General features: G+C 34.2%; 2 protein-coding genes across 3 annotated transcripts; both read left to right on the top strand.

Moving 5' to 3' along the window:
- Window positions 1–992: 992 nt before the first annotated feature.
- On the top strand, window positions 993–6,635 carry LOC130824371 (ACT domain-containing protein ACR11). 2 transcript variants are annotated; one of them, XM_057689349.1, is made up of 10 exons: window positions 993–1,325; window positions 1,677–1,737; window positions 2,005–2,130; window positions 2,315–2,409; window positions 3,327–3,411; window positions 3,520–3,579; window positions 4,262–4,317; window positions 5,395–5,500; window positions 6,194–6,262; window positions 6,345–6,635. In XM_057689349.1, exons 1-10 carry the CDS (start codon window positions 1,192–1,194, stop codon window positions 6,405–6,407), a joined length of 855 nt encoding a protein of 284 aa, XP_057545332.1. In that variant the 5' UTR covers window positions 993–1,191; the 3' UTR covers window positions 6,408–6,635. The 2 variants fall into 2 exon arrangements, with proteins under 2 accessions (XP_057545332.1, XP_057545331.1); XM_057689348.1 differs by having other exon boundaries at window positions 993–1,324; window positions 1,667–1,737.
- Window positions 6,636–6,774: 139 nt separating this feature from the next.
- On the top strand, window positions 6,775–12,950 carry LOC130824369 ((R)-mandelonitrile lyase-like). Its single transcript, XM_057689344.1, has 3 exons — window positions 6,775–8,784; window positions 9,991–11,500; window positions 12,340–12,950. Exons 1-3 carry the CDS (start codon window positions 8,673–8,675, stop codon window positions 12,377–12,379), a joined length of 1,662 nt encoding a protein of 553 aa, XP_057545327.1. The 5' UTR covers window positions 6,775–8,672; the 3' UTR covers window positions 12,380–12,950.
- The last annotated feature ends 386 nt before the right edge of the window (window positions 12,951–13,336 follow it).

Here is a 13,336-nt window from a genome sequence, read left to right on the forward strand (position 1 = left end):
ATTTTATCATGCATTGTCTTGTCGTGTTTTTTTTTTTGGTCTCGTCTGGTCTTGCTTTGCTTTCCTATGCAGGTTATCAAGTTGAGAAACTCTTTTACTGCATCATTCTTTTATGGGTATGATTTACCGTCTTTTGTAACTTCTAGACACTTATTATAGTTTGTATGAGTTGAATATATCGTGTATGATGATGATGACGACGCCTTCAATTTTAGAATCATTATCGTTAAATCCATCAACTAATTAAATTTGAAGTATCCCAGCTTAACTAATTAAAAGAAAAAAAGTCTTATCATATTTTTTTATGAAAAGGTGATAATCGAATTTAGAATTTTATCCGACATAAATACTTCAATTTATGAGCTCAATTGAAATATTTTTATGCATTATATTTACCTTGATCAATACATTAATTTCATTTTCAGTTGATACTCAACTCAAATCATAATTCAATTCAAGTCAAATGAGATTTCATTTGTCTATCCCCATTCATACCTTATATATCAATAATGGTAAATATTTGATATTTTTCAAGAAAAACCGTATATAATTTGTTTTGCATCATTCTTAATACTCTCTATTTTATACGTTATTTTAAAAACATCTTGATATATTTTTATTTTTTTTTATTCAACTTTATAAATTACTCCTATATTTTCAAGTTATAACTTAATATCAAATTTCTATCAAATTTTGAATAAAAATTATATGTGATTAAAATAGCAACAAATTAACTTTCTAGATATTTTCCATGAAAAATAAAAATCCATGTATGGATCATGGACGGACAAAAGTTGGAGAAAACACAAGAAATAGCTAGACGCGTCACCGCGTCACTATTTCCTCATCATCCTTCTTATCACAATTCAATCACAGCCGGAAATAATTTTACTCAATCAAATTTCAATATAAATTCAATAAAATAATTAACAAATTCATACAAACGACGAAATTTCCATGTAATTGATACAAAGAACAAAAAAAAAAAAGAAAAAAAAAGTCTCTTTCTATCTTTCACACACTTACACTAATGGCGGATAATACAACGACAACATTATCGTCCAACTACTTTCTTAGATATTCTTTCCCACCTATTTAATTTCCTCCATTTCTTCAATATCTTCCTCCTTTCTCTCTCTTTTCCCCTTTTTGTTTGTGTATCTTGGTCCTAATTTGTAAGAATAAACAGATATGGCTGTTGCTATGGTTTCCGGGAGTTTAGCTGCTACTGTTCATGCTGTTTGTACTACTAATGAACTCCCTTTTTCTGCTAAACCCGTATTTGCTTTCTCCCCCTCTAAGATCTGCATTTCCCCACGTCTGAGGTATGTTCTTTTCCTTGATTTTTGATTGTTTTTTGGGATTGATTTGATGGGTTTGATTTATTTTTGGAATTTATTTACTGGGTTTTATTTGTTTTTGGAATTAATTTTCTGGGTTTGATTTACTTTTTGGTATAATGTTGTAAATTATTTCATACTCTTGAATATTTTGTCAATTTATAGGAAGATCTGCCTTCTATGGTTGAAAATTAGAGCTTAGGTTTTTACTATACTCTAAAATAGTTTAATTATCTCTTGCTTAGCTTATTTTAGATCAATCATAGTATTTATTTTCCCCACTTGTAGTTTTGTTTTGAATTGGGTTTCTTACATGTAATCATTTGGGTTTATCAGATTATATTCTTCAAAGTTACCAATTACTTGTACACAAGCATCATTGTCTGCAGCTGTAGAGGTATTTGACATAATTTACTTTATAGGTTTCAATTTTTGACCTATGATTAGCTTCCACTCTCGAGTCGAGGGTCTGACTCGCCGCAACCTCATTACTTGCTTTAATAATGGTATGGTATGATTTGGTATGTCGTCTTTGACCCTCGATAGACCTTGATCATAACTTCTATGAGCGAGATATATGATGACGTTATTGATGAATTAGCTTCTTGGAAACCTAAATTTCTATTGCTTTAATTTGCATTTTGTGGTGATATACTTTTATCAGGATGGAATTAACCCTGAAACAGAAGATATTCCTACTCCTAAAGTGATCATTGATCTAGACTCTGATCCGGAAGCGACCGTTGTGGAGATAACCTTCGGTCATCGTCTCGGTGCCCTTCTTGATACTGTATGTTACCAAATACATATGTTAATATTTGCTTCATAGACTGATAGAAGTATTTCATATATATTATGTATGTATTTGTCGACTCTGATTGTTTTGTATCTTATTCAAGTTATGGACTTTATGTGATTACTCTACTATGGATCTAATGTGACAATCATGTGACCATTTACAATCTGGTTTCCAGATGAATGCACTGAAAAACCTTGGGCTCAATGTTGTGAAGGCAAATGTCTTTCTGGATTCATCTGGGAAGCACAACACCTTTGCCATCACTAAAGCGTATGTCCGGTGCTACTAATGGATATTTTTCTTACTAATTTCTTTTTGTGCTTTGCCTTCATCGATCGTAGGACTAGCTTGGTGATGTTATTATTACTATTTTTGTTGCATGCTCCATACCAATACTAATATATCTATCAGCTCATGTTATTATATACTTCCTCCCATTTAATAGTTGCTAAGTTTGCATAACAGTCACTAATCATCTAACAACATTAAACAAACATAGACTATGTTACTTGGACTTGGTTACTGATGTCGGATACTGGTACATGTCTAAGTGTCAAATACGTCGGTCTAAGTGTCATACAATATCCAAGCATCAAGGACCGGATACAGGAAAGTGAAGCAAAATGAAGAGTCCGGGTAACATAGAACATAGACAAGTAGGATCATGTTTGTTTTGTTTCAATGCATATTTTCATGATATCAACATTTTATAATTTTTACTTGTGCACAAGTAAAGATTTTAAAGGTCTAAATAGTGCATTGGATAGCGTGAAAATAAGATGAGTAGCAATTGTACCAGTAGAAGTATGTGTAAATTTTCCTTCTAGCTAACTATGGTGTATGGCATCATATTTGTACGTTCATGAGTTGACACTTAATTTTAGGAAATTAATCTTGTATATTTCCTTGTTAAATAAACTAGTTTCAAAGCTTTAATTGATTGCCCAACTAACATCTGTTTTGAAGTTTTATAAAGTATTCTTTTAGGATTTCTGCAAGTTCACTTTTAACTTCTCGAAATTAGTCGGTTTGTGTACTTGTGATTTACCTAGGTTGTAAAGGGGAACTGTTAAAAGAAAACTATTTTACGCCTTTGCTTGAATGAAGTTTTACTTGTTCATAAATGTTAAATAAATAATTTTTGCACGGAAATGCATCTCAGTTAATACTGTGAGGTTTACTTGTAGTGATACTGGAAGAAAAGTTGACGATCCCGAATTGCTGGAGTCGATTCGTTTGACTATCATTAACAATCTGCTTAAATACCATCCAGTAATCATCTATACCAAGCTTATTTCAAGTTTGAAGTACACTCTGATAGTTAAAGAAAAATAATATTGTTATATTATGTGCTTACATTGCGCCATTCTGATTTTTTAGGAATCAAGTGCTCAATTAGCAATGGGAGCAGCTTTTGGAATTACACCTCCAAAACAAGAGGTTACACATCTTCTACTGAACTTAATGTTTGATTATCTATTATTTGTTCTGTCCGAGGTTCTTCATTTTCTTGTTGTGTATGACACTTGAAATATAAATACCGACTGACCTTAACACTTGTTTGGATAACAACTTGGAGACAAAAGAAAGTAAAGGAAATGGAAGGGAGAGAAGGGAAAGGAAGGGAAAAGAAATGGTAAGGAAGTAACTCTTGTTTGTTTAGAGGGGAAGGGAAAGGAAGGGAGATGCAAGTTTTCCGTTCAAATCTTTTCAACTTTGGAAAGATTGATATCTTAACAAAAACCATCCATCCGAATCTCTCCCCTCCAAATCCCTTCCCTCCCATTTTATAATCCAAACAAGGGATTACTCATCGCCCATATCCTTCCCCTTCCTTTCCCTCCATTTCCTTTCATCCAAACATACCCTAATTGTTCAATCTATTCTCTTTCTTTTTCCCCTCTTGTTTTCTTTTACTTTCTTCGTTTTTTTCACTCACATTCTGGATTTTCATAGTATGTTTGTTGATGGGTAATTGAGAGGTTTTTCACCAAAAAAACCTGTTTCATTGAGATAACAATCATGTTCGATCGTCAATTTAATCGTTTGATATTGGTTTACAGTAGCTCAGGATAGGGAATTATGCTTGTTCTTTTATTAAATGGTTTGTGAAATTGAACAGGTTGATGTTGATATAGCAACCCACATAAGTATTGTTGACGATGGACCTAATCGCAGGTAACACTATTTAATCTTAACCTTAGTGTTCCTGTCTGATAACCAAATTGTTTTTTATTTAGCATTGCCAAAATGTATATTTCTAAATAGTTTTTTATTGGCATGTCCCGAAGAATAGTTATCGATTACCTGAAGACTAAATTACTCTAGCTTGGCAAATAGGGGCCAGCCTCACGGCTTACTTTTGCAATCTATTCTTGCGACCTATTTTTTTAGTTCAGCCCTGCAAAATTTTCAATTATATATCGTTAATATTGTTTCATAGTTTCCCGGCTCCCTTTAATTTTTATTTTCTGGTTTCGCCCCTGATTAGCAATAACATGGGCATCATGTCTTATAGTCTTGCACTCTCTATCTTATAGATGTCTTGCATATGAGTTGCATCTAAGTTACTGCCAAAGTGGAGAATCGTGGATTGGTTTAGTGGTTGAAGGCTTTCTCTTTTACTGACAAGGGTTTGGTTCTCGCCATCTACGGAAAGGAATATTTTCCCTTCTCCCTTACCATGAGGGGATTCTCCATCCTTACTCCATATCCAAAAATTTAATGCCAAAGTGGCCCATGGGCAGCTCCAAATGTATTTATCAAACTTCATGTCATGTTCTTGGTAAGCTGTGGAGGGATTGCTTAGACACGCTTAAGACTAAAGAAGAATGTCACAATAGCATACTTGCTGCATATCCATATTTCATTTTATACGCCCTATGCCAAACATGGGGTATAGACTCCTTGTTTGCTTCCATTTCTCTGAGATGGGGTAAAGGCTCTCACTAGACTTAGACTGGTTCCTTTTCTTAATTCCCCCCTTTTGCGGCCTTTACATAGTGCAAAAATAAGGCCACAACACTGTATCGCGACTGTATTATAAAGGTTTTTGAGTTTACCGCCACGAAAATATAGGCCGCATTGATTTTGACCGTGAAATCCGTTACGCAACCATTATTGCGACCGTTACCAAAATCGTATTTTTGCACTATCCTTTTCCACTAGAAAGAAATGCAAGATACCTATGTGTGTTTTCGGTCCTAACTACATACCTTGTGTGTGCATAATCAGACAGTAATTTGCATCTTGCAGCTTGCTTTATGTTGAAACTGCGGATCGTCCTGGATTGTTGGTGGATCTTGTGAAAATAATTAGTGACATTAACATTTTTGTTGAATCTGGAGAATTCGACACCGAGGTGATTTAAGTTTTCTTAACTTCCTTTTTTTTATCTTTTGTTTTCTCCTTTCTTTACCCTGAAGCTTTTATGTTGATAGAATTTTATATGGCTTGACTAAATGCATTTAGAAAGTACAATATTTGCTTGCGGAAATCGGAGGTTTTTAATTACAACAAATTACATGACTCAAGATCACTCTTGCAAATGGCTGCTCCAGTGTAATATAATTCGCTAGCTAAATCACTTTTTTAATTCCCAATTTGCGACCAAAACCACCATAAAATAATATACTTTTTTCAATTTTCATTTCGCGTGAAAATTAATGAATTATGCGACAATGGGCACCTCTTTGGCGATGCTACATGTTAGTAGCCCAAATTAATGAATCATGCGACACTGGGCACCTCTTTGGCGATGCTACATGTTAGTAGCCCAAATTAATGAATCATGCGACACTAGGCACCTCTTTGGCAATGCTACATGTTAGTAGCCCTTTTCTTTTCGTTCAAAATGATTCCTTGAGGCAGACCATTCCCTTCTGAGTTACTCTTGTGAGAGACCGTCTTTCAGTGAGACAACATCAAAACAAGAAGCGTATATGCTCATAGTTGTATTAGTTGGGCTATTCAACCCATGAGTGGGACCGTCTCACGGTGGGTAGGACCATCTCACACAAAAATTTGTGATCCCTTACTTTTGCTTCATGTACAGGGCTTACTCGCAAAGGCTAAATTTCATGTTAGTTATCGAGGCAAAGCCCTAATGAAGCCTCTCCCGCAGGTAAACAGCGTTAGATTCATCTCCGATATTTGAATGTTCGTTCGTCTAAATACCTTAGTCTAACACGATACTTTTGCTTTAGGTGGTCGGAAATAGTCTGCGATATTTCTTGAGACGGCCATCGACAGAGGAAGCTAGTTTCTAACCGAAAAACAACAAGAACTTATAGGACATATATATGAAGCATTATGTCATCGTGGTTCGACGATTATAACTACTATGATGTGTTGCAATTGTTAGTCAGTATACCATCAAGTAAGATGTAGGAAATTTAAACAAACACATTTTTTCTTATACAGTTGATTTATCAGCTTCTGTAAGTGATTTATGTGAACACTTCTAAATCTCTTGCAAATTATTTAGTCTTTGCAAATATGGACATATACAACCACAATATAACAATATTCAAGCAATTTAAATTTGAAAAGGTAACATAAAGAAGAACATATCCCGTTCACCCGTGATAAAAGTTCAATTTTCATCGCTTAATGGAAGAGTTAAGTGGTATCTTGTTTAATTTATCTCAATGAAGGATTAATAATATTAATATTTTATTATTTTTCGTCATGCATAAAAAATGATACTCCCTGTTATTCTCCACAAGTATTCCATTTGCTCTTTAGACACTATTCATCTCTTACTCTTAATTTGTATTTTATTATTAATCTATAGGTTTAAATATAGTCATCTGGAATCTTGTTTGATTCATCTCAATACAAAGATTATTTATATCAACTTTTCATAATGTTTAATTATGCACAATTAGAGATAAGGATTAAATAGAGTGCATAAAGCAAATGAAACACTTGTGGTGGATAGGAAGGAGTATTAAATATTAAGTAAGTGCATTGAATAGTATGTAAAAAATAAATGGGGTGATCTTATTGGATACGAGAGAGTATAATTTACAACCATGCACTTTTTCTAGTTAGTTTAAAATTAGCTGATAAAATCAAATGATAAAATAGCTTATATTGACACAAATAGATGATTGGGTAGTCAAACTATTTAATGGTAATGTTTGGTAAATTAACCCGTAAAACCAGTCATTTCAATTAGGTATCAGTCATTTGCCAAACACTATAAAAACCAATCAATTAAGTCATTCCAATAAGCTTACAGCTACCAACCATCAAATCTTCGTTAAACACCCTTTGTAGAGAACATACTCGCCTTGTCCATCTCATTCACTATCATTTACCATTTTGAGTTGTCTCTTTTATTTTGGTAAAAGTCTTGTATAAACTTATTTTATACTATTTTAATATGTAATAATAAGTATTTTCCAATGACTGTATTTGATTGTATTTTTACGAGCCCGAGAGAAATAAGAGAGGAAAATAATAAATACTCATTTCATCTCACTCATTTAGCATCATATACTATTTTGGTCCGTCTCACTTATTTAAATTGTTTTTATTTTTGAACTACTTTTCATTTTATTTTGGTCCCTCTCAATCTGCACTACTTTTTCATTTTAGTTGTCCCACTCACTTTGCATTCTTTTCTTTTTTGGCAATAATTCGACTTTTTTCTTTTAATCTCATTTACTAATTTATTATCTCTCTCTAACCTAACCACTTAATTCTATTATCCACTTATATTTTGTCTGATTCTCCAATTCAAATTACTCTTTCCACTAATTGTCGCCCAAACTATTTTAAATGCATTCTCATCAAACCGGAAAATATCTATATTTTTCTTTAAAAATACCTTATCTCTCTTTTTAACTTATTCAAATGAATAGTCTAGAGTAAAGAGGTGTTAATGTGCTTTGTAACTAATTAAGACTAGTCGAGAGTAAAGACGCGTTAAAGGATATAGTATTTCCTCTGTTTCACTATACTTGTTATATTTGACTTTTTACGCAATTTAATGTGTTATTTTGATCATTTATATATTGAATTATACACATTAGCCGATTTGACGATTCAAACAAGATTCGACTTGCCTACATTTTTTTAAATACATTAGCCGCTATATATAAATAAGTTTAAACGATAAATAGTGTTAAAATTTGCTATATAGCGAGTATTTCAGAACAGAAATAATAGGAGCAAAGATGGGGCAATCTTGCAATTGCTAAGTATAGAGAAGGCAAGTAAGAAATTCAAAAAGAAAGGCGGTAAAGATAATAAGATCAAATCATCATGTACTTGAATTATGTTTGCTATAAACAATTCAAATTATCCATTAATTGATTTACTCTTCCTCCAGAATTAACCACTTTCTAACCGAATTTCTAACCATACCTACTTCCCTTTCTCTCTCCTCTCCCTTCCCTTTCTCTCTCTACACTTGCTCATTCTCAGCAGCCATTAATTTTCTTTCTCTCACTTCATCTTTGAGTTGCATTCTCTTTTGGGGATTCTGTTAACAACTTCAAGAAACTGAGAAATCTTTCAAGAAAATGGTGCAAATGGAGATACCCATTTTATTTTATGCTAAATGCTGGGAAACATGGCTGCTAATCTTGATCTTTCTTAGCTTTTTTGGGTTTAACAGAGCACAATCGCAAGAGGGTATGTTTTTATTTTGATGCCCATCTGTTCGATGAATTGTTTCCAAGAATTCTCTTATTTTGACTATGGGTTTTTCAACTTTAACAGAAATTTCTTTGAGAGATTCTATGAAATTGTTTATGCATGTGATGAATTTGTAGTTGTATTTTCTGCATTCTGTACTTCTTTATGTATATGTGATGGATTTGGATAGCTCTAGTTCTGTGAATTTTGCATCAAGATACAAACATGAAATGCTCTTGAACAGACAATTTTTGGTGGAATTTTCTGCAATTATAATGCCCATAATCCCCATTGTATTCTGGTTTTTTAAGAGTGAACAATCAGCATCTTAAATTCTAATCATGAAATATGGTTTGCTGTATTCTATCCCTCCTCAGACTCTTATCATAGTTTCTATGAGCGGAATACCGATATGATGATGATGATTGTGGACCTTTGGAGTGCTTGTTTATTCAGGAATGTCAAGGTTTTTATAAACTTTCATGGCCATCCTAATGTACTAACAACAACATTCCGTTACCCAAATTCCATTATGTGACTCCCACTTCAGATGGGTTTTTGGGGTCAAATGTATGCAACCAAGTAAAAATTGTCTTTCAACTTAGTGAGTCAAAAGGGTGGGTCCATAAATAGGTTTTGGGTTGGATACATACCAGTATACTCTAAAGGAACATAGTTTGATTAACAATTTCTTCTTTTGACCTTAACAAAAAAGAGCTTTATGAAGTTACTTTTGTATGCAAATTAATCAACTAAGCCAGTTTTAATGCATATAGATATGATCAGTAGTTTTTGAGAGCTCCACATGTTATTAAACAGAGCAAATTATAAATCTTTCTACAGTTCTTCCCATCATGGATATATGTAATTTTTAGACTAAATGGTAGCATCAAAGGTATTATATGTTGGACATTTAGACCATCTATTCAGGGGGAATCTACGCTCGGGTCTGTCTAGGCAATGGCCTGGGTGATTTGATTAAAACACTATTTATATATATTGAAATGTGTAAAGTATAACACATAAGATTGATAACTTAGCCGAGTTAGAGATAGATGTTCGGCTTACCTTATACTAGTATCATGTATTCGTTCTTGCATCTATGAAATGTCTACTTAGAAGCAATAGTATATTTGCGTTAAAATTTGTGGCAATTTTCACTATAGTGCATAATCTCGGATGCATTATTCAATGACCTTGCAGCTCCTGCATATCTCCAATTTACTATGAACGCCACTGAGTTTCCGATAGAAGACTATTATGATTATATAATTGTTGGAGGTGGAACTTCTGGGTGTCCATTAGCTGCTACATTGTCACAAGAATACAAGGTCCTATTGCTCGAACGAGGAGGAGTACCCTACAGGAATCCAAACTTGATGACACAAGAGGGATTTTTGTCAGGCCTTTTGCAGATTGATACGTTTGATTCTCCTGCACAAGCATTTACTTCAGAGGAGGGCGTGCCTAATACTCGTGGTCGGGTTCTAGGCGGAAGCAGTGCTATAAATGCCGGGTTTTATAGTCGAGCTGATCAAGACTTTTACGAGAAATCAGGTATTACTTGGGATTTAAGAATGGTAAATCAGTCATATGAATGGGTTGAGAATTCTATTGTGTTTCGACCCGAGTTGAGAAGTTGGCAATCTGCTGTTAGAGATGGACTGTTGGAAGCTGGTGTTGGCCCTTACAATGATTTCAGTTTGGAACACGTTTTAGGAACAAAAATTGGGGGTTCGATATTTGATCCTTCTGGTCGAAGGCATAGTGCTGCGGATCTTTTGAACTTTGCCGGGGCTGCAAATATAAAAGTAGCTGTTCATGCAAGTGTGCAGAGGGTTATACTTGCTACAAATTCAGCATCAAACTCGAAATTGTCAGCAATCGGAGTGGTTTATCGCGATGCACTAGGCCGTTATCATCACGCAATGGTGCGTGATCAAGGAGAGGTTATTCTTTCCGCAGGTGCAATTGGGACTCCTCAGCTTCTTTTACTTAGTGGGATCGGTTCAAGGCCATACCTGTCGTCATGGGGTATTCCGGTTGCCCATCACTCGCCTTATGTAGGCCAGTTTCTATACGATAACCCGAGAAATGGGATTTCGATTGTGCCACCAACGCCTTTAGAGCATTCGCTAATTCAAGTAGTTGGTATCACCAAATCAGGGGCATACGTAGAAGCTGCATCGAATGTGATCCCATTATCTGCAGTATCACATTCTGCTTTTACTCGATCACCTTCATCTCCTCTTTATCTAACCGTCGCCACACTCATGGAGAAAATCACAGGTCCGGTTTCATCTGGTTCGCTTCAGCTGGCTTCGACAGATATTAGGCTAAACCCAACTATCAGGTTCAACTATTTCAGTGACCCACAAGATCTGCAGTTGTGTGTATCAGGCATGCGTAAAATAGGGGAGATTCTAAGAAGCCGGTCCATGGATGATTTTAGGTTTACGAGGCCTGGGGGTAGAGACTTCAGATTTCTTGGACCTGCAATGCCTATTGACCAATCTGATGACTTGTTAATGGGTGAATTCTGTCGACGGACTGTGAGTACTATATGGCACTATCATGGTGGATGCATTGTTGGAAAGGTTGTCGATGAAGATCTTCGAGTGATGGGCATTGATGCTCTCAGAGTTGTGGATGGTTCCATTTTGACTGTCTCTCCTGGAACCAATCCTCAGGCCACTGTTCTAATGCTTGGCAGGTAATACAATATAGTTTGTAGCTAACATCTATCTTTTACCATAGTACTTCACTATGGGGGCGTTTGACGAATGGTTTTTTAGTTGACTTTTGACTTTTTTTATTAGTCAAACAGCCAAAAAATGCTTTAAACCAACTGAAAACTGATTTATAAGCATAAACCTTTTAGGTTGTGAATACTTCGTCACTTAATCACCTTGTGGGCCCACAAATCCACGGATAATGAGCTTTGACTTGCATACACACTTGATAAAGTTCACTCTTTCACAAAATAATATGATATTAGGATGATTACTCACTAACATGCAAGTCTACAATACCCTATTTTGGTATCTTATTCACATATCAAGTATTTTCGACAAAATCTTTTAAACCAACCGAAAATGGGCTTATGAGTAACTTTTTCATGAACATTTGGCTTTTTGACCCGGTGTTTCTTTCTCCAATAAACATCCAAAAACCAAAATTTTTTTTTACCAAACTTCTTCAATCTCTATAACAACCGACTTGACGGCTAGTCAATTGGCCTATACTTTCAGCTGGTCAAACCGGCCAATAGTTCAAGCTTAACAACTATTTATAATTGACTTTTTTTTGGTAAAACAGCCAAAAAAGTGCTTTTAAACCAACTGTATGAGTAACTTTTCATAAACTTTTTAGCGTTTCGAACTGATATTTCTCCAATAAACAACCAACAACCAACAAATAAATTTGCCAAACATCTCCGATCTCCATAACAACCAACTTAACGGCTACCCAATCAGTCAATACTTTCAGGTACTCAAACCGGCTAATAGCTCCCGCGAACAACTACTTATAAATGTCTAATCTCTTTGTCAGATATATGGGAGCTAAGCTGATCAATGAAAGACCAAGATAAGAGGTTGCTTTATGTGCAGCAAAAACAGACAGAAGTACATATATGCTGATTGTTGAGTCCCTTTTGACATACAACCAGGGACTTAGGTTTATGATTCTATTACTTTGATTTTTTTGTTATTGTTCAAATTTTTGCTCATTTTTGTAATACTTTAAAGTTTCAACTTGAAACTACTACTACTATTTTGTTACAAACATCATGTATAGGTTTTTTTTGGCCCATATGCCGTTGACCTGTTGTGTATCATGATTAACAAATTGTTGTGAGAGACGGTCTTTCTAAAAGACATATTAAATATATGGGCTAAATAGTCCAATTGATACCAATTAAAGAGAAAATAAGAATGTGGGCTTCTTGTTTTGAGGTCGTCTCTTTAAGAGGCGATCTCTCATAAGAGTAGCTGATCATGATTTTTGCTGGGTCCTTGATCAAACCTGGCTGCCTAGTAATGTTGGACTTTGATTTGTCTTGTTGTAATTGGTAGTAGGATACACATTAAACATTATATACTCTTTCCTAGGTTTGTTCCTATGAAATAGTTCTATTTCTATTTTGGTCCATCTCAAATAGTCTCATTTGCTTCACAAAAATTTAAAAAATAAATTTTTTTAGATAATAAATTTATTATTTTATTAAATAATAAATTTAATGAAGGAAAAATAAGGTCATTAGCATTAAAAAAAAGGGAAATGATTATGGCTATGTATAAAAAGGAATCCTACACCACTTCAATACTGCTTTTAATTTTAGATGCTTTGGAGACTAATATAATTGATGACTTTTTTCTATTTTTATTTAATTCTCTTATACTTTTTAAAAGATTTTCCTAAAGCTTATTGAATTGAAAAAGATGAAAAAACAAGTTAAAAATGCCTTATACATTAATTGCTCTCACATTAGTTGGTTTAAAAGATTCTCTTGAAAGCTTAATATAAATGTTAATAAAGTAATCTGTTG

The sequence above is a fragment of the Amaranthus tricolor genome, chromosome 9 (assembly GCF_026212465.1).
Source record: "Amaranthus tricolor cultivar Red isolate AtriRed21 chromosome 9, ASM2621246v1, whole genome shotgun sequence".
Lineage (NCBI taxonomy): Eukaryota > Viridiplantae > Streptophyta > Magnoliopsida > Caryophyllales > Amaranthaceae > Amaranthus > Amaranthus tricolor.